Source organism: Pleurodeles waltl, chromosome 2_1, assembly GCF_031143425.1.
Source record: "Pleurodeles waltl isolate 20211129_DDA chromosome 2_1, aPleWal1.hap1.20221129, whole genome shotgun sequence".
Lineage (NCBI taxonomy): Eukaryota > Metazoa > Chordata > Amphibia > Caudata > Salamandridae > Pleurodeles > Pleurodeles waltl.
In genome coordinates, this window is record NC_090438.1 from 902,823,731 (window position 1) to 902,845,848 (window position 22,118).

Consider the following 22,118-nt stretch of genomic DNA (forward strand, 5'->3'; position numbering starts at 1 on the left):
CCAGTGGGCTAGGCTCAACACGCCCACAGAGCACCTCTGCCGGGACCCAAACAGCAGCAGCACCACCAATCAACCCTGCGGCATTCATGGCTTTGGAATGCAAAATGGAGAAAGTTATAAGGAAGGGGGACAATCTCAGCCAGGATGTCGCCTACATCAAGAAGCGGGTCAGGTCTATCAAGCGGACCCTCCGGAGGGCCAACCTCTAGGACTGATGTATTCAATGGACATGATTCCCTCCCCTCCCTCCTCTTTCCTTGTTATCATGATTAGTGGGCTTGGGGGATTAGTGTTAGGTTAGTATAGGTTGTTAGTTTAGTTAGTGTTAAGAAGGAGGGTGGGGGGGTCCTGATTCTTTCTACTTTTCCTTATTAAGTGTGTGGGTGGGTGGGGGTCAATGTTGGTGTTCCTGTGTGTTTAAAAAAATAAAAAATAAAAATAAAAATAAAATATCAAAAAAATATATGATTGTTTAGGATACTATAGTATGTGTGTAGGTTAGTATGTGTTGTCCTGCTTGTGTCCTGTCTCATAATGGTGGGTGGGGGGTTGATGTTTAGATCGATTCGTTATATGTGAAGAGTAAGTTTAGCTTAGGTTAGTTATGGACAGTTGTGGGTAATGAGTAGTTAGGTTAGATTAGTGTAGGTATGACTTTTCCCTTAGTTGCCTCTGGTGTGATTAGTTTGGAATAAATATATAGATAACTCTTTGCATTATGTGTTAACTGCTACTTGATCATCGCCTTGCCATCAGTGTAGATGATTGTTGTTCTATGACATTTGTGTCCTATGCTACAAACAAAAACAAACTGAGGTGTAAAATGGCAGGTACCCCAGTGCTACCTTGGTAAGTATCCACCATTTGTTAGAACCACCAATCGGAGTTGACATGGATCACAAAGGATTTGTGTCGATGAGTATGTTTTCTACGTCACAAAGTGTGCTTCCAGACTTGGTATTGTGGGAACATTTTTAGATCGGACTGCGGTGTGATGTTCAGGGACATCTTTGAAGATGAGGTCTTGTTAACACTCTTGTCTTCATAACTGACATAGATCATTTGTGCAAAATTCAGCATGATTACCTATTTGGATGTTTACTCAGAAAGGTTGATTGATGCTGTGTTTTGTAGTGTTTGCTTAGATTAGACTGCATAGTTCAATGTGTTAGTATTGCATGGTGACAACATTTATCAGCCACTATTAGTTGACTTTGATTTCCCTTGATGAATCATTATTCTGTCCAACACACCATGATGGTGTGTAGTTTCTCCCTTCATCAGTTATTCTCCTCAGGATGGGCAGGCTATGATGCAATCCTGGCCACTGCACAGATGTATCTGACTACATGATGTCAGGACAGTTGTATTGACAAGCTACATGATTGTCACACAGGCACATTTGTGTTATCTACTGCACAGTTGATGTGTCAAATTACACAGAGACATATTTGGTGTGCAAGTGCTATTTATTGATAGGTGCTGTAGTGCAATATGTACATTGTCCATGTTTGCTGAGTCCATTCTAGTGCAATGTTACATGGTGATCCTACAGAAGGGGTGTAGATAATGCTACTGACATGCTGGGGTTATGTTACAGACAGTGCAGAGGGACAGGAATTGCCGATTAGTAGGAGAGAGACATTAACTGGGCATGCTGACAAGTTATACAGTGGTTAGCAGAACAGTCATTGAGAATAGTTGTTGTAAGACTGGCATTTGACAAAACGTAGGACCTTGGTCAAAGTAGGCAATGGTGCAGGAACTAGTGCTTCCGGGTACTCTTCCGTGTGAATGTGATCTGTTCCATGTCTTCTTCTTCTGATGTGTGTGTTGCCTGCTTTGTCCTTGTTGTTGTTGGTTGTGAAGGGGCAACACACACCTCAGTGTTAGAAGACTTGGAGTCAGACATCCCAATCGCTGCTCCCTGTGAAGGTCTTAAGGGCAGTACTGCAGCAAGGAGGGTCTGCTGGTTTTTGAGAATAGCAGCCACATCACGATGGTAGGCAGCCAGGTCGGCCCTGAGGGAGTCATGATTGCATTCGTGCATGCAGTGGAATGTTTGGGGTGCGAGGTGTTGTGGCAACTCCCTTACTGCAGTGGTGAATTCCTTGACAGTTTCTTGTAGTCCTTGCAGTATGGATGTTAGGGCTTGCATAGCTGCTGCCTGATCTGCAGATGACATCATGCACGAGCGCACCCCCTCAAGGCTGGCTGGCATAGTTTGCATCCCCACCCGCACCTCCTTGGCCAGCTCCCGCTGTACTCCAACTACAGTTATTTCAAAGCTGGTGCCAGTGTCGTCAGAGTCCTCAGCTGTATTGGAGCTGGCAGGTCTTGCAATTGGGGTGGTGGGTGGTTCCTCTGCGCTGGCTGCTTGTTCTGTGCTCCTCCTTGTGACTGAAGGTGGGGTCTGGAGGGTTTCAAGGACCTTTTGGATGGTCTTCTGGGGAATGTTTATGGGCTCGTCATCCATGTCATCAGGCAGATCCGTCTTCCTCTGCAATGAAACAGGGTACAATTAGTGTGTCTGTGTTGTGACAATTTTGATGTGATGTCCCTGCCTTTTGATGAATTCACTTTGTGATCTTGTTTTGTATTGATATCTGCTGTCCTTCAGATGGGCATTCTTCCAGGCCTATGGCCCACCTGTGTGTCACATGTATGTTATTGAGTTATCAGACTTGTCAGCCTCATCGCCTCTAGGTGTTGCTTTATGCCAAATAGAGAATAGCCAGCTTTTTGTCCTACTCGACCCTCCGTGTATATCCATTCTCATGGTGAGACCTTTCACTGGCTGTGGGTGTTCTGATGGTCCTGGCAGCACACTTGACTCTCAGGACCTGCCCCTATCCCTGAGTGTTCCCATTGACTTAATTGTAACTGACATGTAGCATATCCTATGCATTGCAATGTTATGATGTGATATGGATGTTGATATTGTTAATGTGTCCTGCTGATGTTGGGTAATGTGTGTTACATTGGATTGCCCTGATAGTTGTATCAGTGTCCTATTTCCCCCTCTGACTGTGCAGGTGTATTTCAGTGACCAGTTGCATGTGTCCACTCCTCAATGCTGTTGTCTGAGCAGTATGACATTTGTGATGTTGCCTTGTTTGCCAGGTACGGGAAGGACCCTGACTTTTGCAGGATGGGTGTGTCCTTAGTGCTGTGTCACTCCTATTGTTGTTTGCATTGGCTGATGTTTGTGACACCTATGGGCATTGACATTTGCGTGTACTGGGGCCTTTGTCTTGTTTCAGGAGATTGTTGCAGATGTCATCCTCACCCCCTAATTTAGGTATGTATGTTCCATGGGGAGGTTACTGCCATTGGCTACTATAGCTGCACACAGATCAGAGGTGGTAGTGGCAACTGTTGTTGCAGTTACATTGCAGTTGTCGTTTTGGCTAGAGGATTGCTAATAGGGCCCTAGTTACTGTAGGAGATATATTGGCTGATGAGTGCCAGGATGTAAGTTTGACGTAGTGGCCTTCCCTCCTGTCGAGGCTTTCCCTTTGCTCCATTTTTGGCATGACAGCATGCCCCCAAGAGACCATGGGACTGTTGTTGGTGTAGTGTAATGTTGTGCCCCAGCTTATGTTTGTGCAGGCCATGCCCCCCTGCAGTACCCCTTTACCCATGCCACTCCATGTATATGATGACTTACATGCAATGTGTAGTAGGTATTTCCCCCCCTGCTTACAGTCAACATTATTGTATTTTAATTCCCCATGCGATTTACCCTGCATGTGTGTTGTCTCGTGGTAGTCTGCGCTGTCCTGTCCTTGAATCCCTGTGACGATCTCCTCAGGGATAACGGCTGCAACCATCTCCTCCATGTGGTCCAGGGCCTCCTGGTGTGCTGGACTCCCCCCTCCAGTCTGCAGTGCTGCCTTCCTGTTCCTGGCCATCTTTTCCTTGGTCCTGCGTTTGCAGTCATGCCAGCATTTCTTACACTCGGTGACTGTCCTGCGTACTTCAGCCACACTGTTAATCTTGTCAACAATTTGTTGCCATATGGCCTCTCTCCTACTGATTGGCAACTTTGAGGTGATAAACAGTTAGTGCTGGTGTTCTGTCACCTCTTTAACCAGGATTTCCTGCTCCTCTGCACTGAAGCGACACTTTCATTTCTTTCTATAAATGTCCTGGTTCTTGTATGGATCGTCCTGGCTGGTTCCTGGTCTGCTGTCATCTTCCTGGGGTCTGTAGTGGCATCTGGGATCCATATTGGCTCTCCTCTGGTGCACTTGCAGTGTTCGCGGGTATTTTTTACGCTATTGCGTAAAAAAACAGCGCATATCCGGGTTGCGGTGTCATAAATCGACCCACAGTCATTTCCGCCGCGTTAACGTTGTTTTCCTTTACGACTTGACGCCGCGGTGTGTGTCAAAAATAATTACTCCCACCTATTGATTGCGCCGCCGTGCGTCAAAGTATAAATCTGACGCCCGCACGGCGCTACGTAATGGCGTTAGCTGGCGGTAAATTTTTTGACGCAAAACTGCGGCAGCGCAGTTTTGCGTTAAAAAGTATAAATATGGCCCTTAATGTCCAGGCTTGAGCAGTACACATACCTCCCCCACCTAAGGAAAGATTAACCTCAGATGACACACTAATACACCACATCCAATATACATTGGACTTTACTCATTGGGAAAGGAGGGTGAGGGGAAAAGAGAATGGGTAGATTATACATGTTTATGATGATATTTTTGGTTGGGTGCCATCATTGACAATATGCAGACCAAGAGTTGTGCATTGGATATAACTGTACTGTTGATTATGCCACAAGCCTGCCAATAAAAATGTGTTTACAAAAAAAAAAGTGATAAAATTTGTGGACATAACTTTATGTTCTCCTAGTGGCAGTGGAAATAAATCAGTCCGTTATATGTGCCATGGTCAGGCCAGGGTGGATCATACTTTTTAAATTTTGGAGGGTGACAGATAAGGGCACACCACTGTTTTAAGCCACAATTAGGGAATACCACAAAAGAAACACCAAGCTATACTCTCATACATGTCACAGAGTGTAATTGTTTTATAGAGCTTAAGACACTGTGAACAATGGCCCAATGTAGCAGTTTTTGCCATTTTCCCTGGACCCCCTAATCAGAAGCCATATGTGGTGATGAAATATATTCAATACAATGTGTTCATGTAGACACGTTTGAAAGTTGTGGCAATGACTACATTTATATAATTCACCATAATGACCCCCTCATAGAAACCAGTATGAGTGAATATTAACAGTTTCATAGCCTCTAGCATCATCTCAAGCTTCTGAATCAGCAGCTTACATAGATTTTTGACTTCACATGAAAGAGGGTGATCAATCAATAATTCAATATTTTGGTTTTATCCCTCTTCTTGAATACAGAGCAATGAATCAACCTCTTTCAGGACCACAATATCAATGTTGACTCCTTTATGTTCTTAAATAGTGGGGTCAACAGACCTGCCCAAAACTCAAATTTAGCTTGGATCAAAATCAGAGGTGTTACTAGTTTGACCTGGGTTAGAGTATTTAACTCCTCTCATCAGTCCCCCATTCTCTTCTCAGTTACTTCACCTCCAGCAGGTATTTCATGGTAGATTCATCACACTTCAGTGTGTGATATGGTATTTATAACTTTTTGTTGCCTGGAATCATCAGACTTGTTAATAAGATTATTGTGATTATTGCAATTCCCAACAAAGATTAAAAGCCAGGCAGGAAGTCACAGGTAGACTTATTCAGGACAAGCTATCCCCAAGCACTGGATCAGGTTAACAGACCCACTTACTTCCATTAGAACTTTAGAATGTTGGAGTACAATTCAACAAAAGGTGCCAAGGAGAGTGTGGAAGGAGGAGGAAATTGCAAATGGGAGTGAAGGAAGCCAGAAATGGGGAAAAGAGCAAGATATAAATATGTGAAATGTACAGCAGAAATTAATTTACTTACAATATATAGATGAGAACTACATTGGAGAGATGGCAATAGAGATCCTAGAGTTTTTGTACATCATAATAATTCAAAATGCATTTTTTTAACTGCTGCACTTCTGAAAACAGGGGCCAACACCGCAGGTTGGCAGGCCCCCAGGAAGGGTGCAGGCCAGATTAGACCGGCCTGAGCCTGCGGCCAACGATGGCTGCATCTTTGAATTTTAGGGGCGGGTACCCAATTGGTTACCCGCAAGCTGGTGGGGTCGCCTGGGTGCCTGATGGGGGCAACATGGGGAGGATAAATGCAGGGGCAGCCCTGCTGAGGGTCACCTCACTCCCCCTGGTTGCACCCTAGGGTCGTTGATGCTTTTCAAGCTGATTAGCTAGACAATGTGCTGCTATAGCCATGCATGTGCTTTACTAAGGTGCACTAATCTAAGTGAGTTCTGCAAAAAAAATGTAGCTTCTCTCACAGTCCTCCCTCATTTTCATTGCTCACTGACTGATTGTTTTCTGGGTTTTCATAAATTCCTCATAGGGCATCAGATCTGTCTGGAGCACCATGCCACCTAAGAAGTTCAAGCACAAATTTGATATTGCAGCAATCATGGGCAGGTTGAATGCCATGGACCAGGTCCTTGCCTTATTGCAACCTGCCTTGTCCTCCCTAGCTCCAAGGGAGATGGCCTCACCGCCCAATCCCGGGCACTGGTTGTGGGGGCACTACGGAGGGGCACCCTAGATGAACTGGGGTCCCCCCAAAGCAGCATTCCCCCTGTCAGTAAGCAACCATGGAAGGGTGGGATAAAAACAGGTGTAGCTAAGGCTCCTGCCTGCCACAGAAGTCAATTCTGGGCAGGAGGAGCCAGAAATCATTGAAGTGGCAGAGAGCAAGGTAGAGTGACCCAGCCTTTTAAAAACACGATCTAGTCCTCCAGGTGGGGAACTATCATCAACCTTGACAAAGTGTTGCCTTGGCTGACCCGCCTGAGTGGCCAGGGGAGGCGGCCTTGGCAGCTTCTAGCACTATGGCAGTGGCCCCGGCATCTGGTCAGGGGACATGTGGAGTCAGCACAACATTCACACCGGCACAGGAGGTAACAACTAGCACCGCCACGCCCCATGTGGCAGCTAGTAAAGATGAGGAGGCAGTACATTTGAGTGGACATGATCAGGTGATCTGGCCCAGAGACAGGTTGGGGTTGCATCTATCAGAGGGACTGAGGGACAAAAAAAAGAAGGGGTCTTATGTAGATCTGTTTGAACTCACAATGGCGAGAACCCCGAAGGAAGACAGTCAGGAATCCAAGAATTGCATGCATAAATTGAAAAATACAAGGTAGAGGAAACCCTAATGAATTGGATTAAAGGTTTTATCATCTATCACTTGGTGCTTCTAGAGAAATACCCTGATTGGGAACCACAGACGGCCTATTATTTGAACAAAATTGCGGGTGCCTATGAGGAATTCATTGGGTCTGCCTGAAAGGATTATGATAAGGCATTTATGCTGAAGAAAGTCACAACTCAGCATGTTTTGAGACCAAAGGGATATTAATAGGGGGGTCAAAAAAAGGGCCTGCTGGGCGTTCAATCAAAAGGCATACTCTACACTCCAAGGTACCTGTCAACACATTTGCGCCTTCTGTGGGTCACCGGGCCACCCTGAATACAGATGCTTTCAGAAAGTCAAAGATAAGAATAGCCAGACGTGAGAATGTCCCTCCAGTAGTGTTGTCAGTCCATCCCCAGTGTCATTAATGGCTCTGAACTTATACCCTGAATGCGATGTGAATCTCCAGCTTTACCTAGGCTTTCACAATGGTTTCAGGATACTGGCACAGGACCTCTTGGTCCTGGGTTTTGCAAGAATCAGCACTCTTTGGAGCTGAGTAGGAAGTGGTGCAGCGAACATTGATAAGGAGCTAAAGCTGGGTAGAGTGGGTGGCCTTTTCACTTTCCCTACCTTGTTGAATTTTGTTTGTTCCCCCCTAGGTTTGGTCCCAAAGAAGGAGAAAGGAGAGTACAGACTGATTCACAATCTATCATCACCTGGGGGTGTGTGGAGTGCTTCAGTGAATGATGCCATTGATCCATCCTTGTGCCTGGTAAAATATGCATCCTTGGACGGGTTTTGGCTCTGTTAGAAAAGCCTGGCCCTGGGGCTCTCCTGGTGACATTGAGTCAGCCTTTTGTTTGCTTCCTGTCCACCCAGATGATTACCAGCTTCTGGCCTTTTAGTTTCAGAGCATGTCTTACTACGACAGGGTTGTGCCCAAGGATTGCTCATTTCTTGCATGTACTTTGAACAATTCAGTTTCTTTTTGGAGTGGGTTTTACTGACATGTCAGGGTCCAATTTCATTATCATTACTTGGTTGATTTCCTTTTATTGGGGCTGGGGAAACAGACCACTGTGCCGGATCCCCGGCTACCTTCCTACACTGAAGTGTCAATTTTGTATCCCACTAGCCCCTGAAAAGACAGAGAGCCCAGCGATGACCTTAGTGTTCTTGGAGATATAGATTGATTCTGTTAAGGATGAATGCAGACTCCCAGCGCACAAGGTGGAGGCCTTTGGGTCCTCCCTTAAGGCCTGCCTGTGGGCACACAAGTTCACCCTCCAGCAGTTGCAAACCTTAGTAGGTCAACTCAGTTTTACCCTATTGATAATTCTGAAGGTGCGCCTATTCTCCCATTCAAGAGCCCAAGCCATGTCAGGACTGAAGGAGAAGCACCAAAGGACAATTCTCACGACGAATCATAAACAGGATTTGAGGATTTGGCTATCTTTTCTAAACACATTCACTGGGGCCAGGGTCTTGCCTGCCACCCCAGAGTCCATCAGGAGTTTGGCTAATTCACTGATGCGGCAGGCAGCCTGTGTTTTGGGGCTATACTGGGGAACAATTGGTGTGCCCAGCCCTGGCCCCAGGCCTGGTCAGATGTGGGTTTAGTGTGCAACATCGCCCTCTTGGAATTGTTTCCCATTATAGTGGCCTTATATATGTGGACTGACTGCTTCCACAACCAATTGGTGATATTTTGGTCAGATACCATGGCAGTAGCGGAGTACATCAATTCTCAGTGGGCGAATTGGAAAAAAGTCTTCAGCTTATTGAAGGAAATGGTCTTTTTGTGTCTTCAGAATAACATTTTGCTTAGAGCAAAACATGTGCCTGCTATGTTTAGTAACGAGGCAGATGCATTGTCCCATTTTAAGTTTTAGGATTTTCTGCACTTTCACCCCACAGCCCACTTTCCAGAAAACCTGTGGAACCTAGAAAAACCTGCTTTCTACAAGTTGATTGTAGCAAGTCTTGCACCAAAAACTTTGCGAGCATATAAAGGACTTTCATCACATACAGAGCCGACATGCGAGCCAACCCCCAGGAGCACCCGTGCTCACTCACTAGCTGAATGGGGTTTCTGTGGCACATTCGGTAACAGGGTAGATCAGAGGCATTTGTGAGATGACATGTTTTAGCACTGGCCTTTTTTTGCAAAATTATAGGGAGGGGGTAGATCATTCACACTCTTTTTTAGTCAAACAAGCCCTTCAGGGGTGGGAAAGACTGGAAGGGACCAGGAGTGACATAATGTGTCCCATAGATGTAGACAAACTGGGGAACTCACCAGGCTCCTGCCAAGGATTTGCACATCCTCCTTCAAGGTTGCTCTCTTTACTGCAGCCTTCTTACTTGTTGTTAATCCCCCGCTCTATGACGGACCATGGGGAGGGAGAAGACTGTTAGGTTAAAAGTAATTTGGGAATATGCAGTTTGCCCAGAGACTGTGATCCTTAATTACCTCCAGTTACGCCCCCACGAGTATGTGGATGCCTTGCTTGTCCACATACCAGGTAACCCACTGACGCAATTCCAGTTCACTCAGGTTAAGCGCAAGGCCCTCCAAGCAGCAGGGATGCAGGTCCAGGTCAGCTTGCATTCCTTTAGAATAGGGGCAGAGACACCTGTGGTAGGAGCAGGGCTTAGCCCGGAGGTTGTTGTGCGACTTGGCAGGTGGAAAACTGACTACTACAAACACTATGTGCGACTCAATCTGATGTAGTAATCAATGTTTTTGGTTTCTCCTGCATGAGTAAAGTTCTTCCTTTTCTTCTGTCTGCTTGTGCATTAGTACACATGCCTTCGGCCAGTGTGTGTATTTTAGGTCATTCCTTTGTTCGTTGGGCACAGGCAACATTCTTGCAGGGTATTTGCACTGGCAGGAAGCGGATGCCGGCCTGCACTTCAATTGGGCTGGTATTGGCTGTCTCTACCTGGATGGTCTATGGAAACAGGTGGAGGACAAGGCAGCGTCTGGGAGGCTTCTGCAGCCGACACTCATCATTCTCTACATTGGTGGCAACGATTTGGCAAACCTACGCAGAAGCACCCTATTTGAGAACTTATTGGTAGAAATCTTGTGGCTTTCCAAAAGATACAGGGGAGCAGCCATTGCTGGTCCCACATCATCCTCAAGAAAGTATGGTGGTTTGATTGCTCCTCCAAAAACCTCAACTAGTTGGCAAGGACATTGAAGAGCAGGATGAGGCAACTATTGAATACTGCTCTCTTACAGACAATCCTTCGCAGATGCCTTCGGGAGGACACTCTCGTTCACAGGGATGGGGTACACCTGTCAGCTCAAGGCAATGCAATCTTTAGGGACAACTTGGTCACTTTTGCTGTGGAGCTTTTTGGGGGCCTCTAGGGCATGAAGCTTGGGGAGGTGAGCCCTTGGCGGTTGGTAAACCACCAAGGTCTGTTGCGTAGGAAGGGTTATGATTGGCTACAAAACACATAGATGACCTTGGCATCATGGATAAGTGAAGGCGAACCCAAGAGGGAATTTTGCTTAAGCCGATGTGCCACTCGGGGCAGGGATATGCAACTTGAGGCAAGGGCTAGAGGCATCTGCTCCCACCAGTGCCTCAGGCCTCACTCTATGGTGCCCTGAGGCATATTTTGGGAATTGGGAGGACCATCCTGAATAGTTGACCGGGGGGTTCCCCTATTGGGTGAATCTGGCGTGGCTATTATTAAACTGGGGGGTGGTGGGAGGGGTAGCTTGTTCCTGCCCAGGTTTCCTGTATTCTGAGGGAACAGCTGGGTTCATCTGGTATGGTCTTGTGAATCCAGAATATATGGTAAAGCCGTGGGCAACTGAACCAAAAGAGGTGGTCAAACAGAACTCTGCCAATAGATTATTTTTATGTGTTCAGTTGTTCATCCCAATGTATTCCTTGACTTTTATTGACTCATTGTAAATACTGTTGTTTTACCAAATGTGATTATGTCCTCCCCACTTTTTATTGGTCTTTTCTATCTCTTTTGTCATATTTATGATGGGTAATAAATTTGGCCTGAGAATGTGGGGATTCTCTAAAACAGGAACAGCTTGGTGTCTTGGTTCTTTGATAATGGGGATAATCCTGCATGTATGGTCTGGTTTCTCCGTGAGAGGGGTGGGGATTGGTAGCTAGGGCTGGTCCTAATCTGGTCACCCACATTTTGTCCTGTTTGAAGTTGGATAATTTGTTTACGTTCTTCAGCAACTAAGGCCCATTTTTATGGGAAAATGATGATGCGCCAAAATTGGTCGCGCTCCGTCATTTTCACAATTCAGGGATGCGCCGTATTTAAGTGAATACGGCGCACACCCTGTGTTGTCCCCTGCGCTGGTGCTAAATTTAGCTTCCAGTGCCAACGCAGGAATCCTTGCACCATCGTGCAAGGATGTTTGCGTTGAGGGGTGTGATTGTTTATGTGCAGGAAGGCTTCCCTTCCCGCACATAAACAATCACTAAGGCCGCTTTGGCACTTCTGTGTGTGCTGCAGAAGGCAGAGCACACAAAAGTGCAAAACGGTAATTTTCAAATGATTGTTTATGTGCAGGAAGGGACACTTTCCCCCCACATAAACAGTAGTTTCTGACATTTTGCTCTTTATATGCATGCTGCGAATTATTTAGGCCGGTGCGCCATTATGCACGAGGGGATAAATTTGGTGCTATGGGCTTATAGTCATTTTTTGGACGGGAACACCTACCTTGCATCTCATTGATGCAAGATATGTTCACTCATCCAAAAAATGGTGCAAGATCCTATATTTTGACGTTAGACATGACTTTGGCATAATATTGTCTTCATAACTGTGAAGTAGTACTCTGGCTTGTACTACCTCCAACTCTTTCACGGCGTGGTGTTCCTCTGATGGGGTAACTCCTAACATCCTTACATCATTAAACCTATTAGCTGCCAATCAGTTTTGGAATTTATGTAAGGGCACTAGAGTCAAATGTAATATATATTTAAACCAGTAGTATGTCACTTAAGAATTCAGAAATAATTTGCAATGTGTCTTAGTATCCTCGACTTCTGAACGTCCGGGAGAACTCACAACGGTGGTGTTCTAAGATTAAGAGATGCTGATATATTGTATATTAGCAGGTGTTTTACACAAATCATCTATCTCCTAATCTCACTCTTGACCTTCTGTAGTGATATTATTTGACAATTTTTGAAAAGTATTACTATTTGCCTAAATTCTGCACCTCTCTCTCTCTCTCTCTCTCCCTCTCTGCCACACACATACATACGGGCACTCTCTCTCTCACTCACTCTCTGTCTTTCTCTACTGGTCCGCTATAGTTTCAGTAATTCGGTTTGAAATGCTTTTTTTCTCTTGCAGAATAGGGTACTTGGAAGGGATAATGTGATTAGCAATTAAAATCATTCTTTATGTCTAAATAGGTGACACCAAGTCCCAGAAGAAACTGGAATGAAGATTTGCTCTAGGGCGGCACCTGCTGGGAACAGAAACTGGTGACAGTGAAAGGAAATAATGGCGTCAGTCCTTCAAACGTGTGTCCGTAAAAACCCTAAAAGTAAAAATAATAATACAACAATAAATAAAAAGACACACCTCTGTGTTGGTGCATGATTTGTAGATATGATTACTGTCATATTTTTCCTATAGGGTTGTGATTGTCAACGTTTCGTCCGTTCATTTGTAGTGTGTTTGAGTGAACGTATGAGTACCCGTGCAGGTGGCACTCATTACACATGCCTCTGCCCTTGTTACCAGTCTGTGGATGTTGAGGGACGGTGATGTCCTATCACAATGCGTTGTGGCTGCAGTATACACATACACGATCTGAGCTAAAGTATATTACTTATATCATATATCACCCTGCTCAGAGTACGGCTTTTGTGTATCAAATCCACCGTTCTGCACGCCACTGTAATAAACTGCAGCTTGTGTGAACTTGGTAACTGTGGAACTTCTCAGTCATGTTTTGCATTAGAATGTACAGCTCAAAACCTGCAGTACTGCTTCAGGTTGACAGAATCTTTTGAAATGTAATTTTTTTCTCTCAGCAACAATACAACTCTTCTGCGCCAGAATGTGTCACATAATGAGTGAGTGAGAGGAGTAAAGAGAGCTGATTGATATGTTGTCATTCTGCTTGTATACAGCGCTCTTAGTGTAAATGGCACAACATTGTGTTGTGGCGATTTCGAATTGTGTTACCATTCATATGATCGGTGGTGTTTGTTTACTTCTACATAGAAGGCATGGAATCATCAGCCTTCCACCTACGTCTTTAAGAATACACACTTTCTGTGAATGTCAGTTCACTTAAATGCCAAGGGTGGCAAGACGTGATATCACACACTTTGATATTGTGTTACATCACATGAACTGACATCACATAACCTTTACCTCTGAAGACGTCACAGAAAGTGGCATCATATAATGCTTGGTCTTCATGGCCTCATGTGAAGTGACATATTGGAAGTGAGTGTGAACTATGAATATAATTTGTAAATGTTGCAGTCGTGGGCAAAGCCATCAAAGGGAAATATTATTGTCCCAATTCTGAGTGATACATTCTCGACATATAGTTTCAGGATCCGGGCAGTTAAAGATGCGTCTTTGTACATTGTCTGAACGCTCATAATTTCCTATGAAAAGTTGCTAATAACAATGACAGTTCAAGCAGATAATGGATTATAGGTAATGATCACAGAAAGTATACAGCTTTCCTTCTTCTGACTTTGATGAACTCAGGATTATTATCAAGTAAAAACTTGATCTAAGATCTGTCAGTATATCCCTCACACATGGGACAGTGTGATGAGAACAACAAATCATATTAAAATTGCCAACTAGAAACATCTTCTATCGGAAACTTAATAAGAAATTTGATATGAAATTGATTTACATTGATTACAACAAAATGGCAACGGAAAGAACTGTGACCTGAGGATGCCACAGTACCAGATTGCAAAATCAGTTGCAAATTTGATTGTTTTTAATGTGCATGATGCCGGTCAATTAAGATTTTTTATGGCTTTAGCAGCAGCAGTTTATTCGTTCAGCAGACGAGACAAGTATTGCACACGCAGCAATAGTACTACGTATACGATATGCATCACCCACAAAAGAAGTGAAAAATTCTCAGCAGCGGTGCTTGTTTTTCAAGAACACAAGAACAACATGTAGCAGAGACACCGTCGCAATGCAAGATGCAAAGGACCTCTACAGAGAAATAACAGCAGAGGAGACAGGCATGGCTGCCAAGGTCGAATAGGGCAATCTGCAAACGCCTGAAAATTGGATGTGACAGGTAAATGTGTGGGCCGTTGGTAGACTGCACATTCTTGGCATGGTATTCCCCCAAGCTTTATGCCTTCACTCCTCTTGTTTTTTGCTGTATTAGTTTTTGGTGGCTTTAGGACGCTGTACACTTTGTCACTACTAACTAGTGCTAAGGTGCTTGTGGTTTCTCCTTAAAATATGGTAAAGTTGGCTTATACCTGGTTGGCAAACGTTTAAGTCTCTAGTATCTGGTATTGCATGTACTTATGTCTTGTAAATCAAATGCTTCTAGTGGGTCTGCAGCACTCATTGTGCCACCCACTCAAGTAGCCTTTTCAATATGCCTCAAAACCGCCACTACAGCATGTAGTGCGGTTTTAAACTGCCATTCGTTTTTCCAGGCCAAAGCCCTCCTCTGTAGCACTTATAAGTCATCCCTACGGTAGGATCTAAAAGCTCAAAGTGCAGGGTACATGGTCATATTTAAAAGGTAGCACATGTGTTTAAGGTTTACATGTCCTGACAGTGAAAAACTCCTAAACTCATGTTTCACTGTGGTAAGGGGTATCTCTCCCATTGACTAACACTGGATTACCTTATTATGTTTAATAAGTGCTAATTTTGGATTGGGAGCAGATACAGATATGCTCAAATTACAAATACAGATTGACTCAAATTAAGTGTAATTTAAAATCCTCTTTAATAGTAAGGTCATGTTTTAGGTGACAATTCTGATAATGCCCTTTTAGAAAGTTCACATTTTTATGTCCTATTTGTGCCTTCTGCCAGTGTCCTGGGTAAATTGAGTGTGAATGGCTCTGCTGTTAAGGTTTGTGTATTCCTGCCAGAAAGTGGGCTGGGTGTAGGATGGGCCATGCTGGGGGCATAGCTGTGCCCTATCCCACTTACATTTCAAAGGGCTTGCCTCCAGCACACACAAAGGAACCTGACACTAGGGCCCATATTTAAACTTTTTGATGCAAAACTGCGTTTTGGGCTCTTCACAACCATGAACGGTCCTAGTGGCACTGAGGCTCTGCTACTTGCAATGACCACCAATGTGAAACTCCAGTGAACCTGACTGTTGACACTACCACAACCGCCACCGTCAACCACCAAAGTAAGATCGGCGCTTTACGCTACAGCAACAACAGCCTATGGTGACCCCCAGCCTATGGTGACCCCCAATGCCAAGGTCCAGCATCAATCATCCCCAACGCTCAATCAACAACCCATACCACCGCCTGCTCTTTGTGCTCGATGACGATCATTCGTGATGCTCTCCCTATTCCTTGCAGCCTCCTCCACCGCAAATTGGAATTCCTTGCACTAGAGTTTGAGAACGTACATTTTTAGCAGTACTAATCTGGCCCCTGTATCCGGCCCATTCTCCATTGCAGTCGGCCTGAACTTTTGACTTTCTGCTGCTATAATATGAACAAATGACCATGAGATATAACAAACAAGGGTTCCCTCAGAGGAATACTTACCCCTACGCTTACTTGGCTAAACAATTCATACTGATCGTTATACAGTTAAATTTATTCACTGTATGAGAACACATTTTATATCATATACAGGTGCTCCATCAGATTGGTGGATTAAAGCTGAGTAGTGACAGTTGTGAGACAAATGATGGCAATTCTATATACAAAGCAAATGTACACATCTAGGGCCTGATAAAATACAGGCTTTCACACCACGATTCAAACTAAGATTACGGTATGCCCATAAATTAAATTATTATACGTCTACTAGTATGCTTGTCGACTTTTCAACCACAAATAATAAATAGTTTAGGAAAATGTCATCATCAGGATACAAATATGGTAGCAACCAGCATTCAATGATAGAATCATGTGGATAAAACGTTTCTAGTAAATCCTGCAAAAAGTCAGGATATTATATGATTGCATAAACCGAATGGAAGCGGAATCACCAAGCAATGAGACCACATATCAAAGGATTGGTAACAAATAAAATGCACTGAATGCACCCCGGGCGGTAGATGCAAAACAATGCTCAAAACTGTCTGCGAGTGGAGCTTTAAGCTTTTAGGCGCTCTACTGATCGAAACATTTGAAATTATATATCTATGGTCCTATTGATTGATTGGATATTTGTCATTTTGATCCCATTTTATTCATTCAAATGTTTCCTATTTTTTCTAAATAAGTGTTTTTTGTGTTGTGTTTTCAATTATTACTGTTTGTGTGCCGCGTAAATTCTTAACACATTGCCTGTAAGTAACCATGGCTGCTTTGTGCCGAGCTACCAGAGGGTTAAGCACAGATTCATTTAGTGACTTTTGTAGTTCACCCTGACAAGGATTGTGGTTGTTTCCTGACCGGAGCTTCAACCTCTCAAAAAATAACCTGATTTCTTACGGCCATTTATTTAGCTTTTTATGGGCCTGTGCTATGGTCTGATGGGCATTTTTTACTATTAATTTCCCTTCTATTATGACAAACATTGTCAGCAGTAAATACACATCCATGCCGACTCCCTTACCTAGCAAAACACTTATGCAGCTTGTCTTTACAGTTCAAAACTGTCACTTTTTTAACTACCTGATTAGCTAACAGGGGACCTGTTTTCTGTCCCAGTACAGCCCTGATTATTGCTGCACAAGTTTTGAGATTAAACTTGCTTCACAGCATTTTCTCCCTCTGCATAACCTTTCATTCATGGTGCTCACTCTGTTCACTGTGACTGTCTAGATTTGGCTTTCATTTGAAATTTCTGTATTTGTGCAGTGTATCGGTGCCAAACATTAGGAATATTACACACAATCAACCCAAAGGCTGCTGCATACAGGTTAATTGATGCCTATGGCTTAGACTGGGACCTACTGCACACAAACTAAAGTATTTTACATATAGGTAGCCCTGATATATTGAGGATGAATCTGAGACATGGGGCCTGGAATGTTGCATGCAAATCACCTCACAAGGTCTTGCAAAGACAAAATGAGTCTCTTGTTTGCTGCACACACAACTGTGCCTTGTGCCATGAGGCTTGCTGCCCACATCATAGCCTGAACGCTTTTATTCTATTTCACGTACGTGATACTATTCCAGAAATCCATTGTACGTGTTGCTTGCTTTAGTTAGCCTTTTCTCAACTTGAAATCCGTAAGTTCTGACCAAGTCTACAAACACAGTACACAATATCTTAGTGCTTTCTTTGCCCATTCAGGAGACAGGTACTAATATCTAGATAAAGCTTTGCATCAGAGCTGCTTGCAACACAATGTGGTTTTATAATATAAATGATGCCCTAACATGAAAGGGGCAGAGGGTCATTCCAGTCACAACTATCCGTGGACGAACGCTGCAGCTCTGCTGGCGCTAATCCACCAGCTTCCTGAGAGAATTGCCATCCACACTACAGGCTGACTCCTGACCTCATTTCTAGGTTTGGGGCTGAGGTTAATCCTATAGATCGGGCAGGTAGAAGGGTACACCTGCTATGCTGTCATATGTTAGGGTTAAGTAGGAACCTCTAGAACCTCTATAGCTCATTTATCATAGTTTGATTGTTTATTATTTTTACCATGTTCATTATGCTGGTTATCTTGCTTTGTTTCAGCTGCCTAAATATTACAGACCATCCTTTCTATGCAAGATTACAATTGTTTCAATACATGTATGGAAAACTTATCTCGTATCTCTCTTTTGTTTCACCTAGGCATGCATAAGTAATACAACAAAAAGGTGACATCTGTTTCCACGACTTCCCTGGAGAGTCTGAGTATCATGTTCAGGTTGCGGCAATCACCTTCCAACCTGTCAGGGTTGGGGATGTAGGTGAGGCATTGTGAGTTAGCCAGGAGTTGGGCCGGTGGTTTCTAATGGTGTGGAAAGACTCAGTTCCCAATTTTCTGAAGTTCTGCCAGTCTAAATATGCAGTCCTATTATCTTAGTAGGAACCTTGTAACATGTATGTGTGAAGTGTGTAAAGTCTGCAGCAAAGATATACCCTTGGTACACACAGGCAGTCCATAGTGTATTCCACACAGACAGAGCACAACACCAATTTAATCTTTAAAGCCTGAGACCTCAGGGGATTGCCTATTTAAAAAGCCGAATAAAATAGGAGATCGAGATGGAAGCATATATAAAGGGTGCCCTCCACTGAAAACATAATATAAACAATAGAGCTCTTGAACACAGTCACACTGTATGCTCAATTCTTAAGACAAATTAATTCCAAATTCTTGTGGTAGGGAAGGGTCATGTTCCAGTAGCTTTTGGAGACTGCCCTTGTGCTTGTGTTTGATGCTTTTGCCAGGTCAGGCGACAAAGGATATTCACATCAATCCCATTTACTATGATTGTGTGAATAAATATTGGAGGCGCCTCAGGTAAGCAATCACCTCGAGCTACTTTGCTGTTACTCACCAACTTGCCCACTTTCTCATCTTTGGCTGCTTTCCTTTAACACAGAGGAACCGACACTCATATTGAATCAAAAAGTGCTGCTTGTGTTTGTTCCTGTACAGTGTAAACTTCAACACACTTATCAACCTCATAGATCCTTGTAAAGGAAGAGAGTCTATACTTTCCTCCTTACATGAATGTTAAAAATGAGGTCAATGTGGCATCTAGGATATGTCTTTATTCCATGTCCATAATCATGATTAAAACCAAGTCCCATGTTTAAATCATTTTAATGGGAACAGCCAACGTTTTATTGCCAAATATTACTTACTAGCAATTTCATCAGGGCAAGAGGACAAGTGATCACCCAACCGTGCACCGGACCAGATGGCTTCCAGATGAACACCTATCATTAGGACATTGGTACAAAAATCTGGGACCACAACTGTGGGTGCCGCCGGTGCTGGGCAACACTTTCAAACGAGTCACTCCCATTCGTGTCATTGGAACTGGACCCTTCCTACTACAATAATTTACTTATTTGTCTTAACGATTTGGCATACAGTATGACTGTGTTCAAAGGCTCTATTGTTTATACAATGTTGCCTATTTAACTCAGATAGTCAGGCATGCTGCAATAAACAGTGGCAATGCCAATAGGTTTGGCTGTGAATGAAAGTGCCTTTATGGTCGTTGATAGATTTAGGGACTCAATAAGTCATCATACATATAGGGCCAGATGTAGCAAATTTTAAATTTGCGAGGTGCAAAGTGCGAGTCCATGCGACTCGCACTTTGCACCTCGCAAATTGGTATGCAGTACGGTGTCTCAGACACCGACTGCAACTCGCTATGGGGTCGCAATGACCCACCTCATGAATATTCATGAGGTGGGTCGCAAATTGCGGCCCCATAGCGAGTATAGGTACTCGCAAACATGGAGGCCTGCTGTCGTCAGCAGACCTCCATGTTCGTGACTGCTGTTAAATAAAGCAGTTTTTTTTTTTTAAGTGTAGCCCGTTTTCCTTACAGGAAAACGAGCTGCACTTAAAAAAAAAACGAAACCTTTAGTTTCGGTATTTTTTCAGGGCAGGGAGTGGTCCCTTGGACCACTCCCTGCCCTGAAAAAATATTTGTGGGTCCAGTCACAAACTGGAAGGGGTCCCATGGGGACCCCTTCCAATTTGCGAGTGGGTTACCATCCACTTGAAGTGGATGGTAACTGCGATGCCATTTGCGACCGCGTACGCGGTCGCAAATGGTATTGCATACCACTCAGACCCGCAAATAGGAAGGGAACACCCCTTCCTATTTGCGAGTCGGAAATGCATATTGCGAGTCGGTACCGACTTGCAATATGCATTTCTGCATAGCAAAGAGGCATTTGCACCTCGCAAACAGCGATTTTCGCCGTTTGCGACGTGCAAATACTTTGCTACATCTGGCCCATAGTCACTTACCTTTGCACTCATGCATCCATTCATCCACCCACTGACTCATTCTTGTATTCTCCCTCTCAAAAAACCACATATAAACACATACACACTCAACACCATATGCAAGACAACATAAAAGAATATAAGTAGAAACAAAAAACATCCTGCTGTCTAAACACAGAAGACATATGCTTTCAAGAATGAAACTGAACATCTTGCCATTCCTGCAGAGGTATTTCTCATCTTGTAGAGGTATTGTAAACAGCCTGTGTTGTTTTAAAATTCAGCATGTCTCCCACATTTAGAACAAATGTTTTGGCTGTCTTGGAATGATAAAACAATGATATGCAATGGACAACAACATTCTATAATGATTGCCTGGTTTAGAGAAAGTGACAATAGGGGATGTGGTGCACCGTAGGTGAAATGAGCAGCAAGCAAGCAAACTCTTAGCACAGTCTATAGAACTTTAGTAACCTCTTTAGAAAATGTAGACTAAGAGGATGAGAATCATGGAGATGAAAAGGGATCTATAAAAGGAGAACATTGAAAACTAAAGGACTGGCCAACCTGTCTTGACACTGAAGTGTACTCATTTTCAGATGAATGTGCACGTATGATCAGAAATTTCCATCAATCACAGGAAAGAGAACTAATGACTTATGTGGACTGAACAGTTACCCTATGTAAGCATGCATGGATAGAAGCAGACTGTAAATGACGCTCAGACAGACCATTGGCAGAAGAGGTCTAACCCAAAGGCTCTCTATGTATCTCTATGCATATATATTTATATATTTATTGATGCATATATTGTTTAATGAGCTTTTTATTACAAGATTGTGGAAGACAGATAAGCCTGTCAATACTTCCGAAGAGGTTCTAGCAAGACGTATTGCAGTGTTAATGTTTGACCCCTACATTTTTTCAGACTCCTTCCCTACAAAGGTAATCTTTGAGCTTTCATAAAACAAAGTACATAACTGCAGGCTTTAACACAGAATAATAACAATCCACACCAATTGCAGTGTAATCTTTTCACAATCAATATGTTAGGCCTTCTGCCTTTATAATAATATTTTACCATAAACAATCAAAGCTATAGCTTTTATCATTTGCTTGTCATCATAACCAATACAGACCTCCTGTGTTGGTCATGAGTTTTCCCACAAAGCATCCATCAGGAATACCTTAATAAAAGTACAAGTATATACATGTGTATTTTTGTCAAAATAATACAAATTCCATACCGATGAAGTTCTGTAAGGGTTACGATAGCGCAAGTCTTCTATCCCCATGGTTTGTTCTGGTAGGTCTCCAAAACCTTTGCCTAATACAATAGTTTGCGAGATTCCATGTAACAACATTTTAGGCCTCAGCAAAATGTATATTATGCCAGCAAAATTTAAATTCTGCCGGTGTAAGTCACGTACTTTTGGAAATTTTTTATTACACTTATCATATAAAATGTACACAATTACATCATTATGCTATGCTGTGTAATTATACCATCATTTTCAGGAAAATTATAGCTCTGGAGTGCAGAAACAACATGAACAACCAGAATGTGAGTGGCTGTTGCTTGTGGCATTTGTTTTTACCAGACTAGTTTTTTTGTACAAAATGTATTATTGCATCAAAAAATACTGCAAGGATGATTTTACTCTAAACTATAGTACTAAATGGTGGACTAGCATTTTACGTAATTATGCATAATTTTCATAAATTTTTCTTGTGATAACTCGAAAGCAAATT

At 43.3% G+C, this 22,118-nt stretch overlaps 1 protein-coding gene across 2 annotated transcripts in view; it reads left to right on the top strand.

Annotated features, from left to right (window-relative positions):
* The window catches only part of ADTRP (androgen dependent TFPI regulating protein), a 449,162-nt gene extending 436,273 nt beyond the window's left edge, over positions 1-12,889 (top strand). For both annotated transcript variants that reach the window (XM_069218830.1, XM_069218829.1), the window contains one exon: positions 12,694-12,889. In XM_069218830.1, coding sequence (XP_069074931.1) covers positions 12,694-12,725 — 32 coding nt within the window. In that variant the 3' untranslated portion in view covers positions 12,726-12,889. The remainder of the gene's footprint in view (positions 1-12,693) is intronic.
* The last annotated feature ends 9,229 nt before the right edge of the window (positions 12,890-22,118 follow it).